At 35.1% G+C, this 13,291-nt stretch overlaps 1 protein-coding gene across 3 annotated transcripts in view; it reads right to left on the reverse strand.

Moving 5' to 3' along the window:
• LOC134212202 (ATP-binding cassette sub-family G member 1) overlaps window positions 1-13,291 on the reverse strand; it is a 220,071-nt gene that overhangs the window by 45,219 nt on the left and 161,561 nt on the right. For all 3 annotated transcript variants that reach the window (XM_062689850.1, XM_062689848.1, XM_062689847.1), the window contains 2 exons: window positions 1,390-1,504; window positions 1,013-1,193 (listed from right to left, as the gene is read on the reverse strand). In XM_062689850.1, the coding sequence (XP_062545834.1) occupies window positions 1,013-1,193; window positions 1,390-1,504 (296 nt within the window). The remainder of the gene's footprint in view (window positions 1-1,012; window positions 1,194-1,389; window positions 1,505-13,291) is intronic.

The following is a 13,291-nucleotide window of genomic DNA, read 5'->3' on the forward strand; positions in this document are numbered from 1 at the left end:
TGTGGCACTATTCTTAATTTTGGTTCCTTATTTGGCAAATCCCATTGTTTTCTTATGGGACTGGCCAAATAGGGACCACTAGTGCGACAACTGGTGCAAAGGTCGTCAAAAATTAAACAAAATCATTTTTTACAATTATGCTTTGCTTGTTTTGAAGGAAATCAAAGGTGCTATCGTATCATATGAATATGCTTTATCGATATGAACTTGGTTGGTGGTGATTTGATTGGCCATTTGGCATATAAAGCACAAGTGCGACAACTGGTGCTATAGCCACAACTGGTACATCAAGCCTAATTTGTCATCATTTCCCATAGTGCAATTTTGGATTTCAGCGCACCACAAGGCCTGGCGCCATTGGTGGGACCAACCCGACCAACAACACGGGATTAATTGACCTTTATTCTCTACTTGTTTCAAAAAATCCAAATTTTCAAAGTTCAATGTACCGAATTTTGTTTGTTCCTTTTTTCGTGCATTCATTTGTTATGCCCAATCCTTTGCAATTTTTGATTTATTTAACAAATTTTTACTCATTTGTTTACTTTACATAATAATAGGTGTAGGAGATTGCGACTGGTAGAATGGATATTTTGACGTTGGCTTTCCCAGTCTAATTTAATTAAGACGGCTAGTTTGGCATAGCCCGACGTTTCGGTCCCGTGTATTTGACCTTTTTCAAGGGATAAGCTGTCCCTTGAAAAAGGTCCAATACACGGGACCGAAACGTCGGGCTATGCCAAACTAGCCGTCTTAATTAAATTAGACTGAGAGAGCCAACGTCATAATAATAGGGTAATCATCACAGATCTATCATAAATAATTGTTTTATAAGGCCAATGAACTGAGAATTCAAATAGGCTTATTAAAATATGAAAAGTGAACCTCTGAATCCATGCTGCCTGCCAATCAAAACAATCTTTTCATAAAACATGCTCAGTCTCTAATTGAAATGCATACCGCATAACACCTTCTAAACCAAATCATGAAATCGCTACAAAAGGACACTTACCAATATCTGCTTCTCGCCGTCCTTCAGACAGCGTGACGATATTTTCAAATCACACGCCATCATCATTATCTCCTGGACGGTGAAGTACGGATGCAGATTATCCTCCTGCAGGATATAGCTGCACAATTTATTGCCTCCGTCGGTGCGACCGATGTTGAGCGATCCTTTGACGCCGCTTTTCCTGAAGTGATGGCCGTCATCGAGGTCCGATTGAATCGTATCAGATTGAGTGGGCGGCAAAGCGTTTCCAGGGAATAAAAGGTGTGCGAAACACACAGAAAGGAAATTGAAAATTCAATTTAGGCTTACACATGCTCGTCATTTACTGTGGAGTGTTGAATCTAGACTCTGTGAGGGCGGCACTCCAAACGACTTACGTGAAACCGGTAAGAATGTTCAGCAACGAGGATTTTCCAGCTCCGGATGGTCCCATAATTGCTGTCAGCTCGCCTGAGTTGAACTTCCCAGAAATGCCATTCAGTACAGTCTTATCTGCAAGGGGAAAAAATCAAGTTGAACAGAACGATTAATCTGACAAATCCTAGTTGATGTTGATGGATTTATTGTAAGCGTGTAGAAACATCTATGCGAAAACTAAGCGATACCCAATTAGCAGAATCGTTTAGCGTCGCTTTGGAGGATGTACGTACGTCGTACACTTAATGCAAAGTGTTCCCTAGAGCTGATAACAATAATTCATTCAAATGAATTGAAATTGATTAGCCCCCATCTTGAGAAAATTACATTCATCAATGACACTTTTACCCCACGACGATTTATCATTTGTTGAAAATTAACAAGTCATATCTCGAGTAAAAGCACATCAATGGCGAAACTGAACCGAGATGAACGCAAAGTCACGTAACGCAAATAAACAAGTTGTTCTTATTATCAGCGATCACTAACAATCCAGCAGAAATAGGCACTGCCGGGTTTAACGATGAGCAATTGCATTCCGCGTCAGACATAAAGTAGGTGGCTACAGTAGGAGTGGGTGATTACCGTTGCGTTGTCGCCGCTACAGCAGGTCAAGGTGAAAAACGTGCAGCGGCATCAAGCGTTCCCATTCAAACAAGGAATAGATTTGAAACGGGCAGTCTAGATTCTCTGGAAGATTGTAGGCTTATTGTTCGCTCTGATGCGTCATGACGTGCGTTGAACTGAAGGCGTAGTTATTCCAAGACTAGACCAACGTTTGAAATGGGCGTAACAGGCAAAAATGTGTTCTTTCCGATTCCTCGTCTATATACATTATACATAACTACATATATGCATAGACAACGAACTGGAAAGAATAAATATTGACTGTAGCGTAGCGTAGCGCCCTTTTTAAATGTTGATCTAGGAGTAGCTTCGTTGCTGGCGAATAAGAAAGGTAATAAAATGGTTTAAAATGTTCAACACGTATGTATAATTTGTATACCTCAGTCTCCGATTTAGTGAAATCAATACATTTATGAAAATAGGATCAGTATTTCGACAAGCATTTATACCGATGTACCACCGCTATGTCGAAACTGTATTTAAGCCACATTATTGAAGGAGTGAAGGAAATCGATTCTCGAAATTAGGCCTAACCGGATACCACGGGATACAAAAAAAAACAGATTAATCCACCTACAGTGAGATTTTGACCCTTCCATAATCATAAGAAATAGCTCTTGGCGATTGTGGAAAACTTAATTGAAAATCAAGTGGAGTCTAAAAATATTCCCTTATTATCAAGTGAAAATCAAGTCGTTTTCGGCCGTTGCAGTCTTGCAAAGCAGCAAAAACAAGTTTACTTCTGCATCCGATGGTTTCGGTAATTTATTTTACCTTTTTCAAGGATTTGAAGCTTGTTTCGTTGTTAGAATGGTATTGTTACATTAGTGTGTAAAATAAATTACCGAAACCGTCGGATGCACAAGTAAACTTGTTTTTCCTGCTTTACAAGACTGCAACGGCCGAAAACGACTTGATTTTCACTTGATAATAAGGGAATATTTTCAGACTCCACTATTTAACTATCCTAATGCATTTTTTAAACTAATTTTATTTGCTAATTATCTAGTACATGCTTTCATCTCTTAGACTAGGTGTTCCGTGTTTGCTTAACACTATCATCCTTATATGCTATGTTACATTTTTTAGTTATCATTAATGCATTTCAATTGCCTCTGGCAGTTAGGATTTTTCCTCTGGTTGAATTGAACCATTGCACAGTGTTTTATTTCGTCATTTTCACGATCGAAATACAAAAACTCGAAAAGTGTTGATTTTGGATATAGGGTTTGTTCACAGAAGTTTCAAGATATTTAGGAGCGCATCTTTCGATAAAAACAGTTTGATGATTAATCCCCCTAAAAGTTAGTTGAGCAAATTATTTTTCCACCAGAATGAGATAGACACGTAGTGTCTTAGGCAAAGTTGTAGCAAATGTTAATACGAGCAACTTTGCTGAACAACCCGAGTTTCTATCTCTTATATATAACAAACTTAAGACGTTTTATGTAAAAACCCCATAAAAATCTATTTTTTCAGTTTAAATCTTTCCAATGATTTTTCCCATTTTCCGTCTCTTCTACAAAGTTGTTGAACAAGCAATATTACATGTTTTTGTTGAACATTGTAACATTCCATCTCATATACAACAAAAGTTATTTTTAAATTATACAAATTCGTAGAGGTATTTCCACTTGTGATTACTCCCTTAATTGCAAAAAGTCGCAAATTTCTTCACAATATGCTGAAAATCGCTTATTTCTTTTTTCTACTGACATTGAAAACTTTTGTCGACAAGAGTCTTCTCGAATGCTGTGTTAAAAACTTGTAAACCTATAAGAAATCATAATATTTGAATAACTTTTGTTTTATAACAGATAGAAAGCTACAATGTTCAGCAAAAACTTGTTGTTTTGCTGGTTTGACAACTTTGTAGAAGAGACGAAAAATGTGAAAAATCATTAGAGTTAGTTTAAGTTAAGAGAATGATTTTAAGGGGATTTCCACATAAACCATGTTAAGTTTATTATACATATCAAAAATATAGAAACTCATATATATATACATACATATTATAATATTTATATAAGAATTCATAAAAAATATAATTCAAAGAAATAAAATTTCTATAAGTATTCGTGTGATGTCAAAAATACAATAAATGTACACAGCACACATGTCGAAGCGTTTCAATTTGATTAAAACAGCAGAAACATCTGCTGCAGGTAAATTTTAGAACAAATGAGGAACTGACGCATTGATTGCTGAGATTGTTGGATCCCGTTGTATCAAAAGCCCGAAGTTGTCCAAGAAGTCGAAGGAAGTTGCTTACAGAAGACACTAAAATATATTAGTGAAAGTGTGAAAGCGATGACAAAGAGAACAACGAATATAAACTCAGTTGAATTTGGAAACAACTTTTCCTTTGGTATTACATATTTAAAAAAAAAACTTTGCATTTCACGTTATAACAAATGCTATTAAAAACAAATGCGGCGATGAAGCTGAGTTTCTATATTTTTGATATAACAAACTTAACATGGTTTATGTGGAAATCCTCTTAAAATCATTCTCTTAACTTAAACTAACTCTAATGATTTTTTACATTTTCCATCTCTTCTACAAAGTTGTCAAACCAGCAAAATTACATTTTTTTGCTGAACATTGTAACTTTCCATCTCTTACAAAACAAAAGTTATTCAAAAACTATGATTTTTTATAGGTTTACAAGTTTTTATCACAGCATTCGAGAAGACTCTTGTCGACAAAAGTTTTCAATGTCAGCAGAAAAATGAAATAAGTGATTTTCAGCATATCGTGAAGAAATTTGCGACTTTTTGCAATTAAGGGAGTAATCACAAGTGGAAATACCTTTAAAAATATGTATAATTTAAAGATAACTTTTGTTGTATGTGAGATGGAATCTTACAATGTTCAGTAAAAACATGTAATTTTGCTTGTTTAACAACTTTGTAGAAGAGACGGAAAATTGGAAAAATCATTGGAAAGAGTTAGAATGAAAAATTAGATTTTTATGGGGCTTTTACATAAAAACGTCTTAAGTTTGTTAGATATAAGAGATAGAAACACGGTTGTTCAGCAAAGTTGCTCGTATTAACATTTGCTACAACTTTGCGGAAGACACTACGTGTCTATCTCATTCTGCTTAGCTTAGCTTAGCTTAGACTGACTGTACATATCAATGGTTGCTACTCCGTGATTGATCACTACGTGTCTATCTCATTCTGGTGGAAAAATAATTTTCTCAGCTAACTTTTTCCTAATTAATCCCCCAATCATCAAACTGTTTTTGTCGAACGATGCGCTCCTAAATATCTTGAAACTTCTGTGAACAAACCCTATATCCAAAATCAACACTTTTCGAGTTTTTGTATTTCGATCGTGAAAATGACGAAATAAAACACTGTGCATTGAGCTTCACAAAATTCTTTGTTTTTTAAAGGTATCAATTATTTCAATTCGGTGCCTACACATATCAAACGTGCAACTACATTAGTTAGGTTCAAAGGAAAGCAATCTGTAGCTATTCATACAACATCGGGAGTCCCGCAAGGCTCTCATTTAGGTCCGCTATTGTTTATTTTGTTTGTAAACGACTTGTCCTTCATTCTAAAACATCTAAAAGTATTGATTTACGCTGACGATATGAAACTTTTTATTGAGATCAAAGACGCTGAATGACATGAACACATTCAAACACGAGATCCAGATATTTCATAACTGGTGTATAAAAATTTGCTACAGCTCAATATAAAGAAATGCAACTTAATTACTATAAGCAGAAAACGAAATATTCAAAATATGACAATCCCTTTAGGTAGCCAAAAGGTAACAAGATGTGATAGAGTTAGGGTTAGTTAGTTAGCATAATTATAGACTCTAAGCTTACGTTCATTGACCATTATAATACTATTATAAACAAAGCTAATAATATGTTAGGATTCATAAAAAGGTTTGGCTACAACTTCCACGATCCATACACTATAAAAACATTATATATCGCTAATGTCAGATCGATACTTGAATATTGCAGCATAGTTTGGTCACTTTACACAGTCACGCATGACACAAGAATTGAGTCGGTACAAAAGCAATTTTTATTATATGCACTACGCAAGTTAGGGTGGACTCAACTTCCACTCCCGTCTTATAAAGCACGATGCATGCTAATTAGTATACAAACATTGAAGGAACGACGGGAATATGCGATGCTATCTTTCATTAATGATGTTATCTCGAACAAGGTCGACTCAGAGGCAATATTATCTAAATTAAATTTTTATATCCCACAAAGACCTTTGCGAAATCGAACTTTTTTTGCCTGTAGTAGTCATCGTACAAACTATGCGAAATTCGGACCCATAAATCAAATGATGGCTGCTTATAATAAACATTGCAATGCTAATTCAATAATTTTTGTATCTTGGCGAAGTTTGACCTACGGATTGTTTGTTTGTTGTATTTTTTATTTATTGAGGCACTGATAAACTATTTTGTTCGCCTCGATGATGATGATGGATTTTATGATTTTATATATATTTACGTAATTGTAATTTGACCTTTTTTGTGTAGTCCACACGGTTAGAAAAAAGTACCTAATTTTAGGTACTTTTTTTCTCTTGCATCTCCCTCCCTCTACCCTTTGTTATCATAAATCATAATGTTATCATAATCAAGGGCATTAAAGTGTGGGAACCCAACATTGAGTCTCATGTCTACAAAAGTTGGGTGAAATTTACCTAACTTTTGGTTAGTTTCTATTTAAAATTAAGTATATTTTACTTAATATTAGGTGAATTTCATTTAATTTCAAGAAAAAATTACTTAATTTTGGGTTCCCACACTGAACCCCCGATTTGAGTGAAAAGTACCTAATATTAGGTACTTTTTTCTAACCGTGTACAAAAGTTTGAGCCTCGCGCGCGCCAAGCAGATATGAGTGATTTTTTAAATTTATGTACAGACATGCGCATTTTCAACTGTTTGAATGAATCTTCGGATTAGTAATGGGCTATCTGATAGAGTTTTATTCCCTTAGTTGATACCGAAACTTTTGATATCGACGGAGCGGTAACACAAGTTTTAGTTTTGTTGACGACTTAGATTATTAATTTTATTGATGCTAACGAGTGATAAACGTTAAGTGGTCTTGTATAAACATAAAACGCGATTCTTGATGGAACTTTTGAAATCTGTGCGAGAGATATCATAAGTTTTGCATTTTAGTATAAACTCGAAGTATCACTACCAATGCTTATGAGAATCTGTTAATGAAAACAACAGTTTTTTTTCCAACCTATCTTATTACCTTACCTTTCTTACCATTTTTTTAGATAGTAATGAAAAGTTATGTAATTCATATCTGTGATGGTAATCAGATCATTTTTATGGAAATCTGATTAAATTGTTACAATTACAATTACAACTTAAACTAAAGTTAACCTAATTTATACTAAGGGTACAAGGAGCTAATCGTTGCAATAGAAGATTGCAACGATTTTTGTCTAAAATTGGGGATTTTTATTGGACACTAGTTTACCCGGCAGACGTTGTCCTGCATAGTAGGCGAATATACGCGTTTTTAGCTGCCCATGCAAAATTTCCTTACGATTCCTAATTTTAGTTTTTTACGATTTGCTCAACTTTACTCGTAATTTTCACATTAGGAAATATCATATAAACCCGTCGGAAACTATAACGAATGTTTCTGCTGAAGAAATGAAAAAAATCCATCCAGCCGTTTTCGAGTTATGCGGATACGAACACAGACCATTTCATTTTTATATATAAGATTTGTTGCAATGTCTCAATATTAGAAATTCTATGAAGTTCATTGGTACTATACTGCCGCTAACCGCAAGTCGAACACATCTGTATATGGGCCTCTATATACAGATGTGCTCGACTTGCGGTTAGCGGCAGTATACCACGGAGGTAGAGGTGTGCGCCGCAGCGCCACGCCACCGCCGCCGACAGTTTTTGGCTTGCCGCCGCCGCATTTTTGCATCGGCGCGCCGCCGTTAAAAATTTTGTCACGTCGCTGATCTATATTTTTCCACGCCGACTCAAATTTGAAGAAGTCCGCAGAATTTTTCGTGGAAATTTCGAAGATTCAGACGAATTTCCGTAGAATTTTCCGAATGATCTCCACATCATCTTGTTGAAACCCCAGAGAATTTTTCGTGAAAATACCAATGATTTCCTTGAGAATTACCGTTAAAATTCCGAAAACCTCTCCGTAAAAACTAAGAAAAACTGTGAGTGGAAATTCTGAAGAATTTCTCGCTGAAATAGAATTTTTGTCATTTGGCAGAAAGTAATTTGGCCGAAAGTTGTTAGGCCGAATATGTAGTTTGACCAAGCACATCATTTGACCAAAGTCCATCTAGTCCAAAGTTATTTGGTCGACGATTATTTGGTGCTGTATTTCTTTGTTTTGCGATGAGATTAATATATTTTCATTGAGATGGAAAACGGAACAGTTCCCCTATTATATATTTTTTAATACATTCATGAAGAATATTCTAGCGAATTCTCAGAAGATTTTACAAGCAAAAATTACTTGATTTTCCGATTAAATGTTTAGCTCTCTTTAGGTAGCTTTAAGCTGGATAAACGTTTTTTTGTGCATAAATCGGAACAACGATCCATACGTGTTCAATTCTTAAATTTGTTATTTTTTTTCATGTTTGGAAGTTCCCTGATTATGTCAGAAATTATCTGATAATTCCAGCATTTTTTCAGGTTTCCAGTGGAAATTCTGGAAAATTCCGAAGAACTTTTCACGGCAATTTAAAAAAAAATCGTGTGCCAATTAGAATAAATTTCATATGAAAACTCCTAACAATTTCCATTGAAATCGTTTTTTTTTTTTCATTTTAAAAAAAAACTTGTGGGAAATTTCTTGTGAAAACTCCAGCGAGTTTCCCGTAAAAACTCCTTAGAGCTCCCCGTGGATGTTCCGAAAAATGTTAGTGTAAAATATTTTGTTGAGTATTCTGGAGTACAAAATTCTGAAAAGTTTGTCATGCAGTTCCTGTGGAAAATTCGAAAATAATTTCCAATAATGAATATTTTGAAAAAGATGCTCCCGTTGATGCGTTGAAAATATCCCGAAAAAATGAAAAAAAAATCTTCGAGAACGTTATAAAAAAATCACCACGCCGATTCACGCCGCCGCCGCCGCCGTCGACCAAAATTCTGACAAACGCCGCCGCCATCGATTTTCGGACCGGCGCACACCTCTACACGGAGGCAACTTCCGAATCATTTTCAAAATTCTCTGAATCCTCTGATATGCCTTCTTTCTGGTATTGCAGGAACTTGTCAATATAAGCATACAACAACATGACTGGTATAAATAGCATACAACATGACTGGTCTAAAAATTTGTTTGTAAATCAAAAGTTTGTTCTTAGGACAAAGTTTTGATTTTCTGTTTATAAGTGGATATAGACACTTAATATATTGGTTACATTTGGCTTTAATCTAGCAGAAGTCCTAAATATTTTGCTTCGCTAGACCAATTAATTGGAACCCCGAAGTCCTAGCACTCGTATGGGCAAGCGAAAAGTTACATTATTATATATACGGAAAATATTTTTGGTTGGTCACCAATCATAAGCCATTGGTTGCCATTTTTGGAGATAGATTAAAGCCTTCACCACGAATTGAAGACAGACAGAGGAAATTGTTTCCATGAGGAATCGGAAAGAATCATCAGAGCTGTAGCTACCAATTCGTGCCCGATTTCAATAACCGTCGATGAAATAATCGCTGCCACAAAAATGGACATAGAACTGCAAGAACTAATTAAATGGTTATCAAGACTTTACATAGAAATAGGAAGATAAGTAATGGTCTGACTAGCGACGGTAGCTTACTTCTGAAGGACCAATGAATCGTGATACCAAGGATTTCACAGAACCGTATTTTACAGCTTGCACACAACCCTCACTTGGGTGCATCATCTATGGAACGAATATTGAGATCAAAAGTATGGTGGACTCGCATTAATCAAATGGTAGATAGCTTTGTTCAAGACTGTACAGAATGTGTATTAGTGTCAGAGCCAAACCCTGAACCAATATCAAGGATAGAAGTACCTAACAGGCCATGGGAAAAGGGAGCAGTTGATTTCACTGAAGTTATAGACGGACTGCATCTTCTAGTAATCACGGATTATTTTCCAAGATATCTTGAAACAGTAACCGTCACATCAATGACAGCAAAGAATACAGTGACTAAACTGCGTTTTTGCAAGATTCGGTTACCCTGAAAACCTTGTTTGTGACAATGGACAGCCATTTTCTTCAGAAGAATTCTCAATTTGTTGTCGCTTGAACGGGATAACCATAAACCACACGGTACCATATACCCTATTCCAAAATGGATAAGTTGAAAGGCAAAACCGCACATTACTCAAAACAATTCGGATCAGTGTCACAATGGGATAACAGACTTACAAGATTTCTTACACACCTATCGTACTACACCACACACAATTACGAACTATTCACCATCTGAACTTATGCTCGGCTGGAATATACGTGACAAAATTCCAGAAAATCAGAGAAAAGTAAACGTTAATCAAGCAATGGGAAATGATAAATTAGCCAAGGAAAAGGGAAGAAATTACACAAATAAGAAACGACGGGGTAAGATGGCAAACATTGATGTTGGGGACACAGTTGTTGTTAAAAACTTAGTCAAAAAGAACAAACAAACTAAAAGAAGAAACAATTGCATCTGCAGAATAAAGATACCGGAGTAGTCTGTAATAGGCATGTCAACCATGCGAAGAAAATAATTTGTCAGAATCCTCTTCTTAATCAAAACTCCCTGACTCCCTGATTCTACATAGGATGTTTATTTGATTGTAAATGATAATATTTTTTTCTCGAATTGATCCCGGAAAAGAGACTATTTTTGATGCTTAGGCTTGTGTTATAAACCATTTAAAAAAATCAGCTCGTAATTTCAAAAAATATTTTAAATTCCATTTGCTATTCCTTGCCGTGGTAAATTTTTGTGATTCTACTTTTTCTTTGATGACAGCATTCATCCGGTTCTTCTATATAGCCCATAGTGTTGTACAACAAAAGATTCAGCTTAACAAATTGAGGTAATGTCTGTATGCAGTGGAGTGGGGCATCGTTGTCAGTGTTGGGAAATTGGGAAATGTACAGTAGGGTGTCCCAAGAAAAATTGATGTTCGAAAAGTCATGGTGCTCAACCCTGAAATGAAAGATATATCTGTCTGGATAATTTTTGTAGAACAAACCGAATTTCTAAAAAATCGTTTAGAGGTCGCGCCAGATCAATTTTTAAAAAATGAGCTTTTTTAAGGTAAAAAATCAAAAATTGGGTCCTTTGACAATTTTTTTCAAGGGTCACCCATTCGTTTTATATTTTTTTATTTTTCTGTGGGTCGTTGCCCATATTCTCCATGAATTAGTTTTTGGTATTATGCATTTTTACAGTCTGCAGAACTTTTTAAATATCGAAAATAACACATTTTTTGACTAATTTTCAAAGTTATTTCAACCTCAAACAATTTTTTTTTTTCGTTCTAATCTAATCTAATCTAATCTAATCGAACACAAACGCAGCCAGTACAAAGAAAGCATCCTGGAAAATCATTGAGTTAGATGACGCCCAATAATTTTTCTTGTCAATATTGAGGCTCATAGCATACCAGTGGTATGACATAAACTTCAAAGCGGCCAGGCCCACTGCGTTGTGTTTGCCGCAGAGATGATTCTTCGAAATGTATCGTGTTTAAGTAGTCACTTCAACATGATACATATCACGAATCTACAGGGGTTGAAGGATGCGTGGACATACCGTACCATACGCACCGCGTTCTTTTTAAGTTCTTATTTTGGTAGTTGTATATAAATATGTAGTGAAATGTATAACATTATAATAAAAGATTATATCAAATTTTATGAACTATTGAGAAATCGACTGTATATTTTTATTTCGATTTTAAGGACGGCTACGCAGTCTTGAATTATTGAAACAAGATGTTTATTTATCCGACGTTTCGACACGGGGATGGTGTCTTCATCAGGGGAAAATATTATATATATTTGTAGAATATAACATCAACTAGGAGCCGAAGTTAACTCGGGATGTACATCTCTTGTAGAAGAAGCTGGAAATTGTAAAGAATTTAATTATTGTTTTGAATGTTTAGTATCAGATAGCAGGTCATGTGCCGGGACGTCATCTGCATAAAGGTTACATGGCAGGTTGGAAGCTTTCCTTCCTGGGATGTTTGTAGTGGGCTATGAAAATGTCAAATCATGGAAATATGAAGGTACATAATATAGTCAAACCTCCATGAGTCGATGTTCTATGACTCGATATCGACTCATGGAAGCAAATTATTCCATACTAAAAAATATTTTCTGGGTTACTGTGATGGTCCCTCCAAAGAGCTTTCCAAGGATTTTCTATTCCACATCTCGATATTTCTATGAGTCGACGGTCCCTTCAATATCGACTCATGGAGGTTTGACTGTACAATAATATAAATATATAAAAGCATGAAAATATGATAATTTTATAATATGAAAATAAGAAACATAAAAATATAATGTAATAGAAGAATAAAAATTGCTACATGAAAAAAAAATATGAAAACATGAAATTAAGAAATTAAGATACAAAAATATGAGTACAAACAAACATAAAAGCATGAGAATATGAAAAAATTGAAAATTTGAAAATATAAAAATTGATATTAAAGAATAAAATTTTGAAAATATGACAATATGAAAATCTAAAAATAAGATAATATAAAAATATTAAAACACAAAACTATATAACATGGAAATATGAAAGTATAAAAAAATAAATAATAAAAATATTGTTAAGAAAATTATTTTGAGCTTTTTAGTGGAATGTCTTCACTTGTCATAAGACGAGCCTGCACAATCCCACTGAATTCCACCACTCAACCGTATCCCGACAGACACGTACCCCGACCCCAACAGCAAAGCCGTCCCCAGCGTCTCGCACTTGACTCGACTTGTCGAAAGTCGAGTCAAGTACGAGACACCGAAGACGGCCCCACCGCTGAGGCCGAAACACGCATCCGCCAAGACACAATCAAGTGGCGAAACCCAACGGGACCGCACAAACTCGTCTTATATGTCTTATATAAGTAATAAAAATATAAGAATACAAAAAAACAAACGGAAACATGAAAATATATAAATATGTAAATATGCAAAGTTAATTATAACAACATGAAAGTATAAAGAT

Source organism: Armigeres subalbatus, chromosome 2 (genome assembly GCF_024139115.2).
Source record: "Armigeres subalbatus isolate Guangzhou_Male chromosome 2, GZ_Asu_2, whole genome shotgun sequence".
NCBI lineage: Eukaryota > Metazoa > Arthropoda > Insecta > Diptera > Culicidae > Armigeres > Armigeres subalbatus.